Source organism: Schistocerca cancellata, chromosome 8 (assembly GCF_023864275.1).
Source record: "Schistocerca cancellata isolate TAMUIC-IGC-003103 chromosome 8, iqSchCanc2.1, whole genome shotgun sequence".
In the NCBI taxonomy this organism is placed as follows: domain Eukaryota; kingdom Metazoa; phylum Arthropoda; class Insecta; order Orthoptera; family Acrididae; genus Schistocerca; species Schistocerca cancellata.
The window spans coordinates 282,317,370-282,330,914 of NC_064633.1; the positions used below are offsets into that span (position 1 = coordinate 282,317,370).

The following is a 13,545-nucleotide window of genomic DNA, read 5'->3' on the forward strand; positions in this document are numbered from 1 at the left end:
CTTAGAATTTTATTATTTATTTATGCATTTATTTTACCTGGCAAGATTAGGGCCTTCAGGCCCTCTCTTACACCTAACCAGGCATACTCAGATTGAACGAATTTCAGTTTCTACAGAACATTAAGGACATCTAACGTGTTATACAGTATTAATGTTAAAGAAAAAAAATAGAGATTATAACAGTAGTACAATGATAATTATAACTATCAAAAAATAATTATAACAATCAATATTAATAATAATAAACCCCGTGGAGGCCCGGGAAAAGAATAGGCCTCCGGTATGTTCTGCCAGTCGTAAAAGGCGACGAAAAGAACAAACCGCTAATAGGGCTAACCCCCCTTTTAGTGTGATTACTTGGTTCAGGACAGAACTAAAGAAGCCTCGGACAAGCGCCGTCATGGTCGGGGACGATGCTTGAACCCTATGCCCGCCCACAATGGTAACGACACTGCTAGCCAACTGGAAAATGATTTAAATCCAAATAGAGGTGTTTTGCAGGATATGCTTCCTGCAACCACCGTAGAAGGAAAACAAAGACAGAGGATGAGATGGTCAGATGAAGTTAATCGACACCTCATGTTCTGTTATTACCAAGCAACAAACCTAGGAACCAACATAACTTGATACAGATCACAAGTATACACAACATTTATTACCAGATACCCGGAATTAAAATTTTTAACAGAACAACGACTAGCTGATCAGATCCGTGTAATAATAAAAAATAACAGGATACCCCAGTCACAATTAGAAAACATCAAACAACAAGTACAACAAATACTGGAACAAAATAATGTGCAATCAGAAGAAGAAGAAAATACAGTAATGGACTCAAACATCCCAGAGCAAACAAACAAAGACCAACACGCATCAATTAAACAATCAGAGGAAAACGAAATCTTAAGACAGCCACCAGAACAAGCACAAATAGAACACGAAGAGACACACGTGTTACATATAGAAGAGAAATTTTAGCTGACATATATAGAATACAAAGACACAAATACAGACATTAGACCATTCTTGCATAGACAGCCAAATAACCCACAAGTCGAAACAACAATAAAAACTATCAACACAATCATACACAACAAAATAAATGAAAATACAACTATGGAAGAGTTACAACTACTGGTTTATATAGGAGCACTCACTACACTAAATATACACACTAGGCAGAGATCAGAACAAACCAACACACAGAAGAAACCCACAAAACCAGCATGGCAACACAGGCTACAGATCAGAATAGAAAAACTGAGAAAAGACATCGGACAGCTAACACAATTTATAAGAAATGAAATATCAGACAAAAAACGAAAAAGGTTAGGTAAAATCTCACAACAAGAAGCAATAGAGCAATTAGATGAAAAGAAGCAGAAATTACAAGCATTGGCCAAACGACTTAGAAGATACAAAAAAAGTGAAAATAGAAGGAAACAAAACCAAACATTCAACACAAACCAAAAGAAATTTTACCAGACAATAGATAACACACACATTAAAATAGACAATCCACCAAACATAACAGACATGGAACACTTCTGGAGCAACATATGGTCAAACCCGGTACAACATAACAGGCATGCACGATGGATACAAGCAGAAACAGACACATACAAGATGATACCACAAATGCCTGAAGTGATAATTTTGCAACATGAAGTCGCCCAAGCAATTAATTCTACTCACAGTTGGAAAGCCCCTGGAAAAGATAAAATATCAAATTTCTGGCTAAAGAAGTTCACCTCAACACATTCACATCTAACTAAATTATTTAACAGTTACATTGCAGACCCATACACATTCCCTGATACACTTACACATGGAATAACTTACCTGAAACCTAAAGATCAAGCAGACACAGCAAACCCAGATAAATATCGCCCCATAACATGCCTACCAACAATATACAAAATATTAACTTCAGTCATTACACAGAAATAAATGACACATACAACACAGAACAAAATTATAAATGAAGGAAAAAAAGGCTGTTGCAAAGGAGCACGAGGATGTAAAGAGCAACTGATAATAGATGCAGAGGTGACATATCAAGCTAAAACTAAACAAAGGTCGCTACACTACGCATACATTGATTACCAAAAAGCTTTTGATAGTGTACCCCACTCATGGTTACTACAAATATTGGAAATATACAAAGTAGATCCTAAATTTATACAGTTCCTAAACATAGTAATGAAAAACTGGAAAACCACACTTAATATCCAAACAAATTCTAATAATATCACATCACAGCCAATACAGATTAAGCGTGGAATATACCAAGGAGACTCATTAAGTCCTTTCTGGTTCTGTCTTGCTCTGAACCCACTATCCAACATGCTAAATAATACAAATTATGGATACAATATTACTGGAACATACCCACACAAAACCACACATTTGCTATACATGGATGATCTAAAACTAGTGGCAGCAACAAACCAACAACTCAACCAATTACTAAAGATAACAGAAGTATTCAGCAATGATATAAGTATGGCTTTTGGAACAGACAAATGTAAGAAAAATAGCATAGTCAAGGGAAAACACACTAAACAAGAAGATTACATATTGGATAACCACAGCGACTGCATAGAAGCGATGGAAAAAACAGATGCCTATAAATATCTAGGATACAGACAAAAAATAGGAATAGATAATACAAATATTAAAGAAGAACTAAAAGAAAAATATAGACTGACTAACAAAAATACTGAAAACAGAATTGACAGCAAGAAACAAGACAAAAGCTATAAATACTTATGCTATACCAATACTGACCTACTCATTTGGAATAGTGAAATGGAGTAACACAGACCTAGAAGCACTCAATACACTTACACATTCACAATGCCACAAATATAGAATACATCACATACATTCAGCAACAGAAAGATTCACATTAAGCAGAAAGGAAGGTGGTAGGGGATTTATAGATATAAAAAACCTACATTATGGAGAGGTAGACAATTTAAGAAAATTCTTTCTAGAACGAGCAGAAACTAGCAAAATACACAAAGCAATCACGCATATAAATACATCGGCTACACCACTGCAATTTCATAACCACTTCTACAACCCTCTAAATCACATAACATCAACAGATACGAAGAAAGTAAATTGGAAAAAGAAAACACACATGGCAAGCACCCGTATCATCTAACACAGCCACACATCGATCAAGACGCATCCAACACATGGCTAAGAAAAGGCAATATATACAGTGAGATGGAAGGATTCATGATTGCAATACAGGATCAAACAATAAACACCAGATATTACAACAAGCATATTATTAAAGATCCCAATACCACAACAGATAAATGCAGACTTTGCAAACAATAAATAGAAACAGTAGATCACATCACAAGCGGATGTACAATACTAGCAAATACAGAATACCCCAGAAGACATGACAATGTAGCAAAAATAATACACCAACAGTTTGCCTTAAACATAAACTTATAAAACAACACGTTCCCACACACAAGTATGCACCACAAAATGTACTGTAGAATGATGAATACAAATTATACTGGAACAGAACCATTATAACAGATAAAATAACACCACATAACAAACCTGACATCATACTCACCAATAAAAAGAAGAAATTAACACAACTAATCGAAATATCCATACCCAATACAACAAATATACAAAAGAAAACAGGAGAAAAAATTGAAAAATACATCCAACTGGCTGAGGAAGTCGAGGACATGTGGCATCAGGATAAAGTTGACATTGTACCAATTATACTATCAACAACAGGAGTCATACCACACAATATCCACCAGTACATCAATGCAATACAGCTACATCCAAACTTATATATACAACTACAGAAATCCGTAATTATTGATACATGTTCAATCACCCGAAAGTTCCTAAATGCAATATAACATATACCGTACAGTTAAAAGGAAGTCACGCTTGATCAAGGTCCGCATCACTTTCCATTTTTAACCAGACCGAAGGTCTGAGAAAGGTTAAAAATAATAATAATAGTAATGACTATGTATATGAAAGTAAACATATTTTTCTTTTATGAATGTCAGTCCTGTTGCTAGTTGGGAATTTTCTCGTTATGTTCTTGCAGCTTGTGAGTTATTCTCATCGAGCAGAGACATAAGACGATAGAATGGGGTGAAAGAGATGTAGAAGAGGTAGAAAGGTTAGAGGATGAGAAATAGAATGGTAAAATTCGAAGCTATGATGGAGAGGAGAAAGAAACAGACGAGAGGGGCACAACAATGGTGGCTATACCGTCCCTAATATGTAAGTTTTGAGTTCCCTCTTGAATGTTGAGTGATTCTGGATAAGACACAGATCACAAGGGAGCGCGTTCCATAGTCGTATGGCTGAGATGGAGAATGACACGGAGAAAGATTTTGTGTTATGTAAAGGTACAGCCAAGATGCTAGACGTATCCGATATGGTATTGCGGTTGTGGAATGATGATAGGTGTTTAATGTGAGAAGATAAGTATTGGGGACACCAGTGGCTAAGAAATTGATGATGTAAGCACATCAATTGATGACGTAAGCACATCGTGTGGAGATCGCGTGCCTTATGTGGGCATATCCAACCTAGCTGGGAGTATGAAGGACTGATATGATCATACAACTGTATATTGCACACGTATCTAACACAAGCATTCATCACTAGCTTGAGGCATCTCAAATTTTCACTATTTGTGCCGTGTTGAACTACATCACAGTAGTAAAGATTAGGCAAGACTAGTGTTTGGACTAAGGTTGTAGTTGAAAAACGAGTTGTCATCCATAGTTGACAAATGAGTTTTTATCTGAAGTAATCATTGTCACAACTGATCACAGATTTATGAAATGAGTGACAAGTTCAATAGAATTAAGAGCATTATTCAAAAAGTAAGATCTGAATCGGTGCAACTAATCAAGTGTCACATGAACATAGAAATGTACATGCACACACACTCTTGCTAATCAAACAACACCATTTGCATTGGTATTGTCGCAGTGTGCTGTTTGCAGAGTTAATTTAAAATGTTTAAAATTACTGATCAGCCTGCCAACTGTGAAATACGACCAGTGATGACAGCAAGGGACATTCGAGCAGCAGAAATTCATTGACATATAAGCGAAGAGTATAGCCCCAATGCAGTGAGTGGCAGCAAAGAGAGGAAGTGGATGAGAGCTTTCAAGGAAAGGCAGGAAAATGTACATGATGAACCACGATCAGGCCAACCATCGGTGATCTCTGAAGACTGGTCAAAGCCATCGATTGAAGCTCATTCTTCATTTCCTAGCTGCATTTCCTTCTCCCTGCCCCTCCCTCCCTATCCCAGCTCCTCCCCTGTTGCCACCTCCTTCCCCTCTCTGAGTTCTGATTTATGTCGACCTGGCTGTTCCCCTGTTTTCCTGTATTGGTTGCAGTTTTGTTCCTTTTGCCTGTTTTTTTCACCCTTTCGGCATTTCGGTCCTCACTTGAGGTTTAACTTCCACTTCAAAATTTCCTGTTTTTAGTGTGAGCCATATGGGGAAGAATTCTCTCCCTAGCATCTACGGGGTGGATTTCTCCCTCCCCCCCCCCTCCCCTCCCCCGCCCCTTCCCCACTGTAGCCCCCTTCCACTGTGCTAGGTCACCAGCACATGTAGCCAGCCCATGTGGTGGGGCTGTTATGTACTCGTACAGCTGAGCCCCTTGACAACACAGGGATCACACAACTGATACCTGAGCTGTCCCCTCCACGTTGTATGCCAAGGAGTGGTTGCTTGTCTCCTTGGAGCATCGGAACTCCCAGCAACAGCCGCCATGCCAGATGGCCCTTGCTATGGCTGGGTGGCGTCCATGGGGAGCGCCCCTGGTCAGGGTGGGTGGTATCAGGGTGGATGCTTGGCACATGAAGTATATCAAGCTTAAAAAATCTGGCCGTTCTCACACGGCCATCTCCTCGAATAGTGAAGGATCCTTAAATGCTGCCTCATATGCCCAAACAGCCTTCCCTTTCCTGGCTACCCCATTGGAGAAGGACAAGGTTCACTATCTTGGGCTGAAACCCTTTCCCGTTACCTCGTCTGTGCTTGAACAGATGGGGACACTTTCACCGCCATTCCCCCCCCCCCCCTCCCCCCCTCCCCCCGCCCTTGGGAAATATTGAATACAAGTTTGGTGAAGTGGAGTCTGTTAGTAAGATGCAGTCTGGCTCCATGTTGATCGAAGCTGCTTCTCCCACCCAATCTGCAGCTCTTCGTGCCTGTGATCATCTTGGCAACGTCCCAGTGTCTATCACTCCTCACCAATCTCTGAATATGGCCAGGGTGTCATTTTTCATAGGGACCTCAACCTGCAAACTGATGAGGAACTCCGGGTTAATCTGGAGTGGCGTGGCATTCATTTTGTTCAACATGTGCAGAAGGGTCACAAAGACAACCACACCGATACTGGCACCTTCATTCTGGCTTTTGAGGGGGTACCGTCCCAGAGAAGGTCAAGGTTATGTGCTACAGATGTGACATGAACCCGTACATCCTTCCACCTATGCGGTGCTTTCATTTTGGGCATATGTCTTCCCGCTGTATGGCGGACCCTAAGTGTGGTGAATATGGCCACCCAGTGCATGAGGGAAACCCTGAAGCTATGAGGAAGTCTGGGTTAATCTGGAGCAGCCCGGCATTCATTTTGTTCGATGTGTGCAGAAGGGTCGCAAAGACAACCGCACCGATACTGTCATCTTCACTGTAGCTTTCGAGGGGGATACTCTCCCAGAGAAGGTCAAGGTTATGTGCTACAGATGTGACATGAAGCCATACATCCCTCCACCTATGCGGTACTTTAGTTTTGGGCATATGTCTTCCTGCTATACGGTGGATCCTTTGTGTGGTGACTGTGGCCACCCATTCCATAAGGGAAGCCCTTGTGTTCTGCCGCCTGTGTGTGTCAACTGTGCCGACCACCTGTCTTACGCTGAGGCTCGCCAAAAGTGTGAGAGACTCCATGCGGAGTCACTGTCTTCAACTTTTTCCTCTGTTGCTTCCTTTCCTCCTCCTCCTCCTCCTCCTCCTCCTCCTCCACCTCCACCCCCTCCTCCCTCGTCCTTACTCCAGCCCTGCCTCACTCTCCCCTCCAACTCCCCTGCAGTTCCCACAACCTCCAAGCTGGGAGTTACCCCCCTCCCCAGTCGAAGAAGTACCCCACCCCACCTTCTTCGGCATCTACCAGTGATCGGGCTCCCTCCCAGGAACCCTCTCCCTGGCATCTCTCAGGCCAGAAGACTCTCACCACCACAAGGCCACGAGGTGCACCATTTGTGCACCCCAAGGTCGCCCGCTCTCTTTCGGTCCCCTATCTTGCAGATGCCTGTACTCTCCCTGTGTCTTGCCCTCTTCCACCTCAGCAACAGAAGAAGAAAAAACTTAAATCCCACGACAAGGCACCCCCGGTGCCCCCGGAGGTGCCAACATGCCTCTCACAACCTGAGTCTGACATCTAATTTATGGATGTCACCCTATCCTTGTCGGTGACAACTACTGACAAAGTGACCTGACTTCTTCCTCGGCTCCTTCTTGCCTATCTTGGACTCACGCCACACGATCGTCCAGTGGAACTGCAACAGATACTTTCGTCACCTACTGGAAATGCAATGTCTTGTCTCCTCTTATTCGGCATTCTGTCTTGTTCTCCAAGAAACGCATTTCCGTGATGACCACTCTCCAACTTTTTGTCGTTATTGGGCATTCTGTCGGAACCGTGCTGGCCCAGGGATAGCATATGGTGGGGTCTGCACTTTGGTTCGCTCCAATGTCCTTATTGTCTGGATCCCTGTACATACCTCCTTGGAAGTGATAGCGGTTAGAGTGCACACGACTCCGGCAATCACTCTTTGCAATGTCTACCTCCCTCCAGGTCGGCCACTCGCTTATGTTGCACTATCTACCTTAATCTAGCAACTGCCACCCCCGTTTCTCTTCCTTGGGGATTTCAGTGCCTACCATCCACTGTGGGGGAGGGTCACTTCAACGGGTCAGGATATCCTAATGACCAACTTATCACGGACTTTGATTTCTCTCTCCCCAATGATGGTTCCCCTACCCACTTCAGTGCTGCTCATGGCACCTTCTCTGCTATCGATCTCACAATCTCCTTCCCTGCTCTTGTAGCTTCCCTACATTGGTCATCCCATGATAACCTTTGTTACAGTGACTATTTTCCAGTGACACCATCGTTCCCCTGCTGCCGCCAGGCAGACAGGCTCCCACGTTGGGCATTCCACAGCCAATTGGCCTTTATACATGTCTGCTGTCTGCTTTGACACCTCTCTCTCATATACCATTGATGTATTCATGCAAGGCATCTCTACCGCTCTTGCATGCTGCTGGCACTGCTGTCTCCCTATCCACAGCACAGGGCACCCTTGTCATTGGCCAGTACCGTGGTGGACCAAGGACATCGCAGTCACTGTCCAGGACTGCTAACGAGCACTGCAGCAATTTAAGCAACACCCCTCCCAGACAAAGCTCCTCACTTTTAAGTGTCTCCGAGCTAAGGCTCATTACCTTACTAAGTGGAGTAAAATGGAATGCTGGGAGCGCTATGTTTCCTCCCTGGTGACGTATGCCTCTTTATCGCAGGTTTGTTCAAATCTCTGTAGTGTTCTGGGCCACCAGCAACAGTCAACGGTCCAGGGTCTGAAACTCCAAGGAGCTGTGTGCACTGATCCATTGGTCCTCGCAGAACACCTTGCGACACACTTTGTGATGGCATCATCGTCTGCTTCCTACCCTGCTACCTTTCTAGAGCAGAAACGCAGAGTTGAACAGACCCCTCTCCATTTCATCCCACACCACGTTGAACCCTATAATGCCCTTTTGCTGCATGAGAATTGGTGCAGTCTCTTAGCTCTTCACGTGACACAGCCACTGGGCCAGATTCCGTTCACAATCAGATGATTCAACATTTGGATGTTCCCCAGAGGCAACGGCTCCTCAGGGTCTTCAATCACAGCTGGCTAGCGGCTGCTTTTCTGTCACAATGGTGAGACAGTATAGTTATTCCCGTCCTTAAGCCCAGGAAAAACTCAATGTCTCTAGACATCTACCACCCCATTAGCCTTGCTAATGTGCTTTGTAAACTGCTAGAAAGGATAGTAAACTCCAGATTATGTTGGGCACTCGAATCTCAGGGCCTTTTGTCACTGTATCAATGTGGCTTCTGGGCAAGGCGATCTCCAACTGACCATTTACTCCGATTAGAATCAGCCATCGGACAGGCTTTTACTCGCCTCCAGCACCTTGTCACAGTTTTCTTTGACCTACATAAGGCGTATGACATGGCTTGGCAGCATCACAATTTAGTTACCCCCCATGACTGGGGCTTCCGTGGTCCCCTTCTGATTTTTATCCACGAGTTTTTATCTTACCGGCCCTTCTCAGCACCCCTCATATTCAGGAGAATGATATCCCACAGGGTTCTGTGCTAAGTGTCACACTCTTCATCATTGCCATAAATGGGCTTCTTTGTTGGGCTTCTGGTTACCCCGGCATTGTGCGTTGACAATTTTTGCATTTGGTGCAGCTACCACTCGGTGGCATCTGCTGAGCACCAGCTCAAAGGCGCCATCTGACTGGCCACTGCGTGGGCCATCACCCATGGCTTCCAATTTCCTCCCTCCAAAATGCGGGTTATCCATTTTTGTCGTCAACCCACAGTACACCCTGATCCAGAACTTTATTTAGGCCACCAGCTCCTCAATGTTGTAGCACAGTCCCGTTTCTTGGGCCTTATTTTTGATAACAAGCTGACGTGGCTGCCCCACATTCACCACCTAAAGACTACATGCATGCGAAAGCTTAATGCTCTCTGCCTCCTGGCCCACACGTCTTGGGGTGCAGACAGTTTCACTCTTCTCCATCTTTACCATGCTCTGGTCTTGGCCAGACTCGATTAGGGTAGTCAGGTTTATGACTCAGCAGCTCCTTCGACTTTGAAACTCCTTGACCCTGTCCATCATTATGGGGTGCGTCTGGCTATTGGTGCCTTTTGCACTAGTCCTGTTGATAGTCTCCTCACAGAAGCAGGGATTCCCCCGATACATGTCCGACGGTGCCAACTCCTTGTTTCCTACGCAGTCGTCATTCGCCAATTCCCTGACCATCCTGTGCACCCTGTGCTCTTCGCCAATGAGGAATGTCTCCCTCCTAACACCTGCCCACAGGTGGGATTGCCGCTTGGCACACATCTCACTACCCTCTGACAGGATCTCCATCTGCATTCACTGGACTGCACCACGTGTCTTTCCTCCCATAACCCCCCCACCCACCACCCCAACCCCGGCCCTTGGACGGTGCATAGACCATGGGTTAGACCTGATCTCTTCCAGGGTCCCAAAGGTCTCTGTTGCTCTTATGGTTTACCAGCATCTTGTATGTGCCATCCTTGCAGAGTTCCAGGGTGCCACCATCTTTTGCACTGATGGTTTTAAGACTACTAATAAAGTGGGATACGCTTTCACGTCTCCTACCGGTTTTGAGCACCATTTGTTGCCAGGATCATGTAGTGTATTTACAGAAGAGCTTCTAGCCATTTACAGGGCCCACCTTTTTGTTTCTCAGGCCTCGCTCCATACTGTTTTAATTTGTTTAGACTCCAAGAGCAGCCTACAGGCTATCAATTGATGCTACTCGTGTCACCCCTTCTCTCTGTCCTTGAGTGTGCCGCCTGTTCAGTTGTCTTTCTCTGGATCCCAAGTCATGTGGAAATCCCAGGGAATGAATTGGCTGACGGTTTGGCTAGAGAATAAGATACTTACCCCATGTCCTTTCATGATTCCAGCTGTGGATATGCGGATCTCCGTCAAATCTCTCTTTGCCCAACAGTGGAATGCCATCTGGAGTGCTGCTGCTCATAGTAATAAACTCCACACAATCAAGGAGTCTACTATAGTTTGCGGCACTCCTTTCAACCCCTCTCTGAAGGAGTCCACTGTTTTATGCCATTTACGCATTGGCTATACCCGGCTCACCATTGTTTCCTCCTACGTAACGATCCACCTCCACAATGTGATTGTGGCGCCAGACTGACGATATCTTACATATTGGTGGCATGTCCCTTTCTTTCGACCCTTCGTGCTAAGTATAATCTTCCTGCTTCCTTAAATTTAATATTAGCAGAAGATCCACAGATGGTTGACCTGATCCTCGGTTTCCTCCGTGGAAGTGGTTTTTATTTCCAGATATGAGGTTCTCCTTCAGTCATGGAGCAAGGGTGGGTGGGTTGGTTGTGGTTGGGACTCTTTTTGCAGTCTTCACAGTTTGTGACCCCATGGCCGCTCCCCCTTTTTTTCCAGTTTTTCGATTTGGTCTCACCTTCTATACTTTTACTGTGTGTGTTGAATGTTCATTCTTTTATAATTCCACTCCCCTGACTGAATCTGTCCACTTTTAGCAGACCCTCTTTCTTACGTAACCCAGTTTGGAATCGCAGGACTGATGACCTCGCTGTTTGGTCCCATACTCTCTCAATCAATGAATCAAAGCCATCAATGAGAAGATTCTTGAAGACTGATGATTAGGATTGGAATTTCTGAATGTGGGTAGAACAACTTTGCACAAAATTGTCCCTGAAAAATTGCAATTTTACAAATTTTGTGTGTGTGTGTGTGTGTGTGTGTGTGTGTGTGTGTGTGTGTGTGTGTGTGTGTGTGTGTGTGTGTGTCTTGGATTCCCAGACTGCTTACCGGCTTTTGCTCTTGAGTTTTTGGACCGATATGATACAGTAGATGATAAATTTTTAGAGAAAACTGTCACAAGGGGTGAAACGTGGGTTTCTCACATGATCGCAGGGTCTAAACATCATTAGAGGGAATGGCGTCATGGGAGGAGTCGAAGTCGGCAACCGCATTTTGGGTAGATGTGGAGTCTTGGTGATAGTTTATGCAGTAAGGGACAACAATAATTGCAGATGATTACTTCGCTAACCTGACTAAACTTATAAGATATGCAACACAGAAAAAGATTTGTTGTTGCATGACGAACATCGGAAACTATTCAGCCGTTCTCACCCAAAACGTGATAAGTTCTTTTGGATGGGAACAGATTGTCCACCCACTGTACAGTTCATACATGGTGCTGAGCGATTTTCACTAGGTCCATTGCCTAAAACATTTTCTCAGCAGCAAGCACTTTGCAACAGATGACGAGGTGAAAGAAGCAGTTAAAGACAGTCGTCCATGACTTAGGGATACAAGAGCTTGCAGAACATTATGACAAATGTTAAAACAAATATCTTAACTATGTAGAAAAGTAGAGAAATATGTAAGGAATTTAATAAAAACAGTTTTCTGAAAAAAATGTGTGATCGTTTGTTCTATAAGAAACTGGACCTTACTTCTGAATAACTGTCCTATATCACAATGGGAGTTCAGATACTTGTTGCAATTACTGTTCTGGATGGTTCCAAATTCCTCTGAAATGAAGTCAGTCAAGTGATAGTAGAATGTGGAGGAAAGATTTTGTGCTTACAGTTGTGTTCCTAAACATAGCAGGGAAGTCACCTGGCAATTTTCTTAAAGAGGAGGAGAGGGCAGGAGCTGTTAATGAAATACACCAACATAACCCAGAGAAGAGAATGGCTTGAAGAAAGTTAAGCAGAGCTGTTAAGTGTAAAAACATTGGAAATATCATATAGCAGAGTTGCTGAGTGGCGTGCAGCATATGGGAAACAACTGAATTGTGGTAGGCAGCTTACAAACTGGCATTAGTTTTCAGAGCTTACAAATACTCACTGCTGCATTGTCCTGGTGTTGTGGCCCAGTGGCCTAGCTGCAGAGTGTAGACAGTCACTTCATTAATCCAAAATTTCAGTTTAACTTCTGTGCACTGATAAAATGATTTATTGAATTAATGACAAAGAAAATGACCACAGTGTTATACTGTTTTGTGGACAATTAAAGAGGTACTAATTCCTTGTATAACACTTATAGTGTGGCTGAAAGTGACAGTGCAGATGCTGAGTCTGGTTTTGAAGAACAAGATCCTGGTGAAATGGGATCAGCTGTGATCCGTTTGGTGTCACGATTTGTAGATAAAGTGTGCACTGAAGGTGGTGTTAGTGCAGAACACATCCGTAGCCTCCATCAAATGGTACCTGGTGTTGTTCACATGCACATAGAAACTCTGGAAGCTGTACATCGGGAATCAAAGAGACTACCACCTATTCAGAAGGTATGACATCATGCTTAATGTTTTCTGTTAGTTTTAAAGATTTGTGTGGATAGTATCAGCATTCAGTCAAACAATTTGTTGACTATGTATTGTATGAACTGCAATACATTCAAAGAAAATGAGTTTTATTTATTTGAGTAATTCAAAATTGCATATTCAGTTTTATTTGTAATATTTTGCATGACTAGGTATGAGATTTAAGAAAACCTCAAAATTGTATATATTATAAAGAGAATGGAACTAGGGCTAATGTCTATGAAATGCACGCAGTAAGCCCATGGGCAAAAATTAAAGCAGAATTCTCAGCACTGTTAGATTCATTCCTTCATCAACTATG

General features: G+C 43.2%; 1 protein-coding gene across 1 annotated transcript in view; it reads left to right on the forward strand.

Moving 5' to 3' along the window:
• Positions 1-13,545, forward strand: part of LOC126094520 (myotubularin-related protein 13) — a 223,730-nt gene that overhangs the window by 88,152 nt on the left and 122,033 nt on the right. Inside the window, 1 exon segment of the mRNA XM_049908937.1 lies at positions 12,968-13,208. Coding sequence (XP_049764894.1) covers positions 12,968-13,208 — 241 coding nt within the window.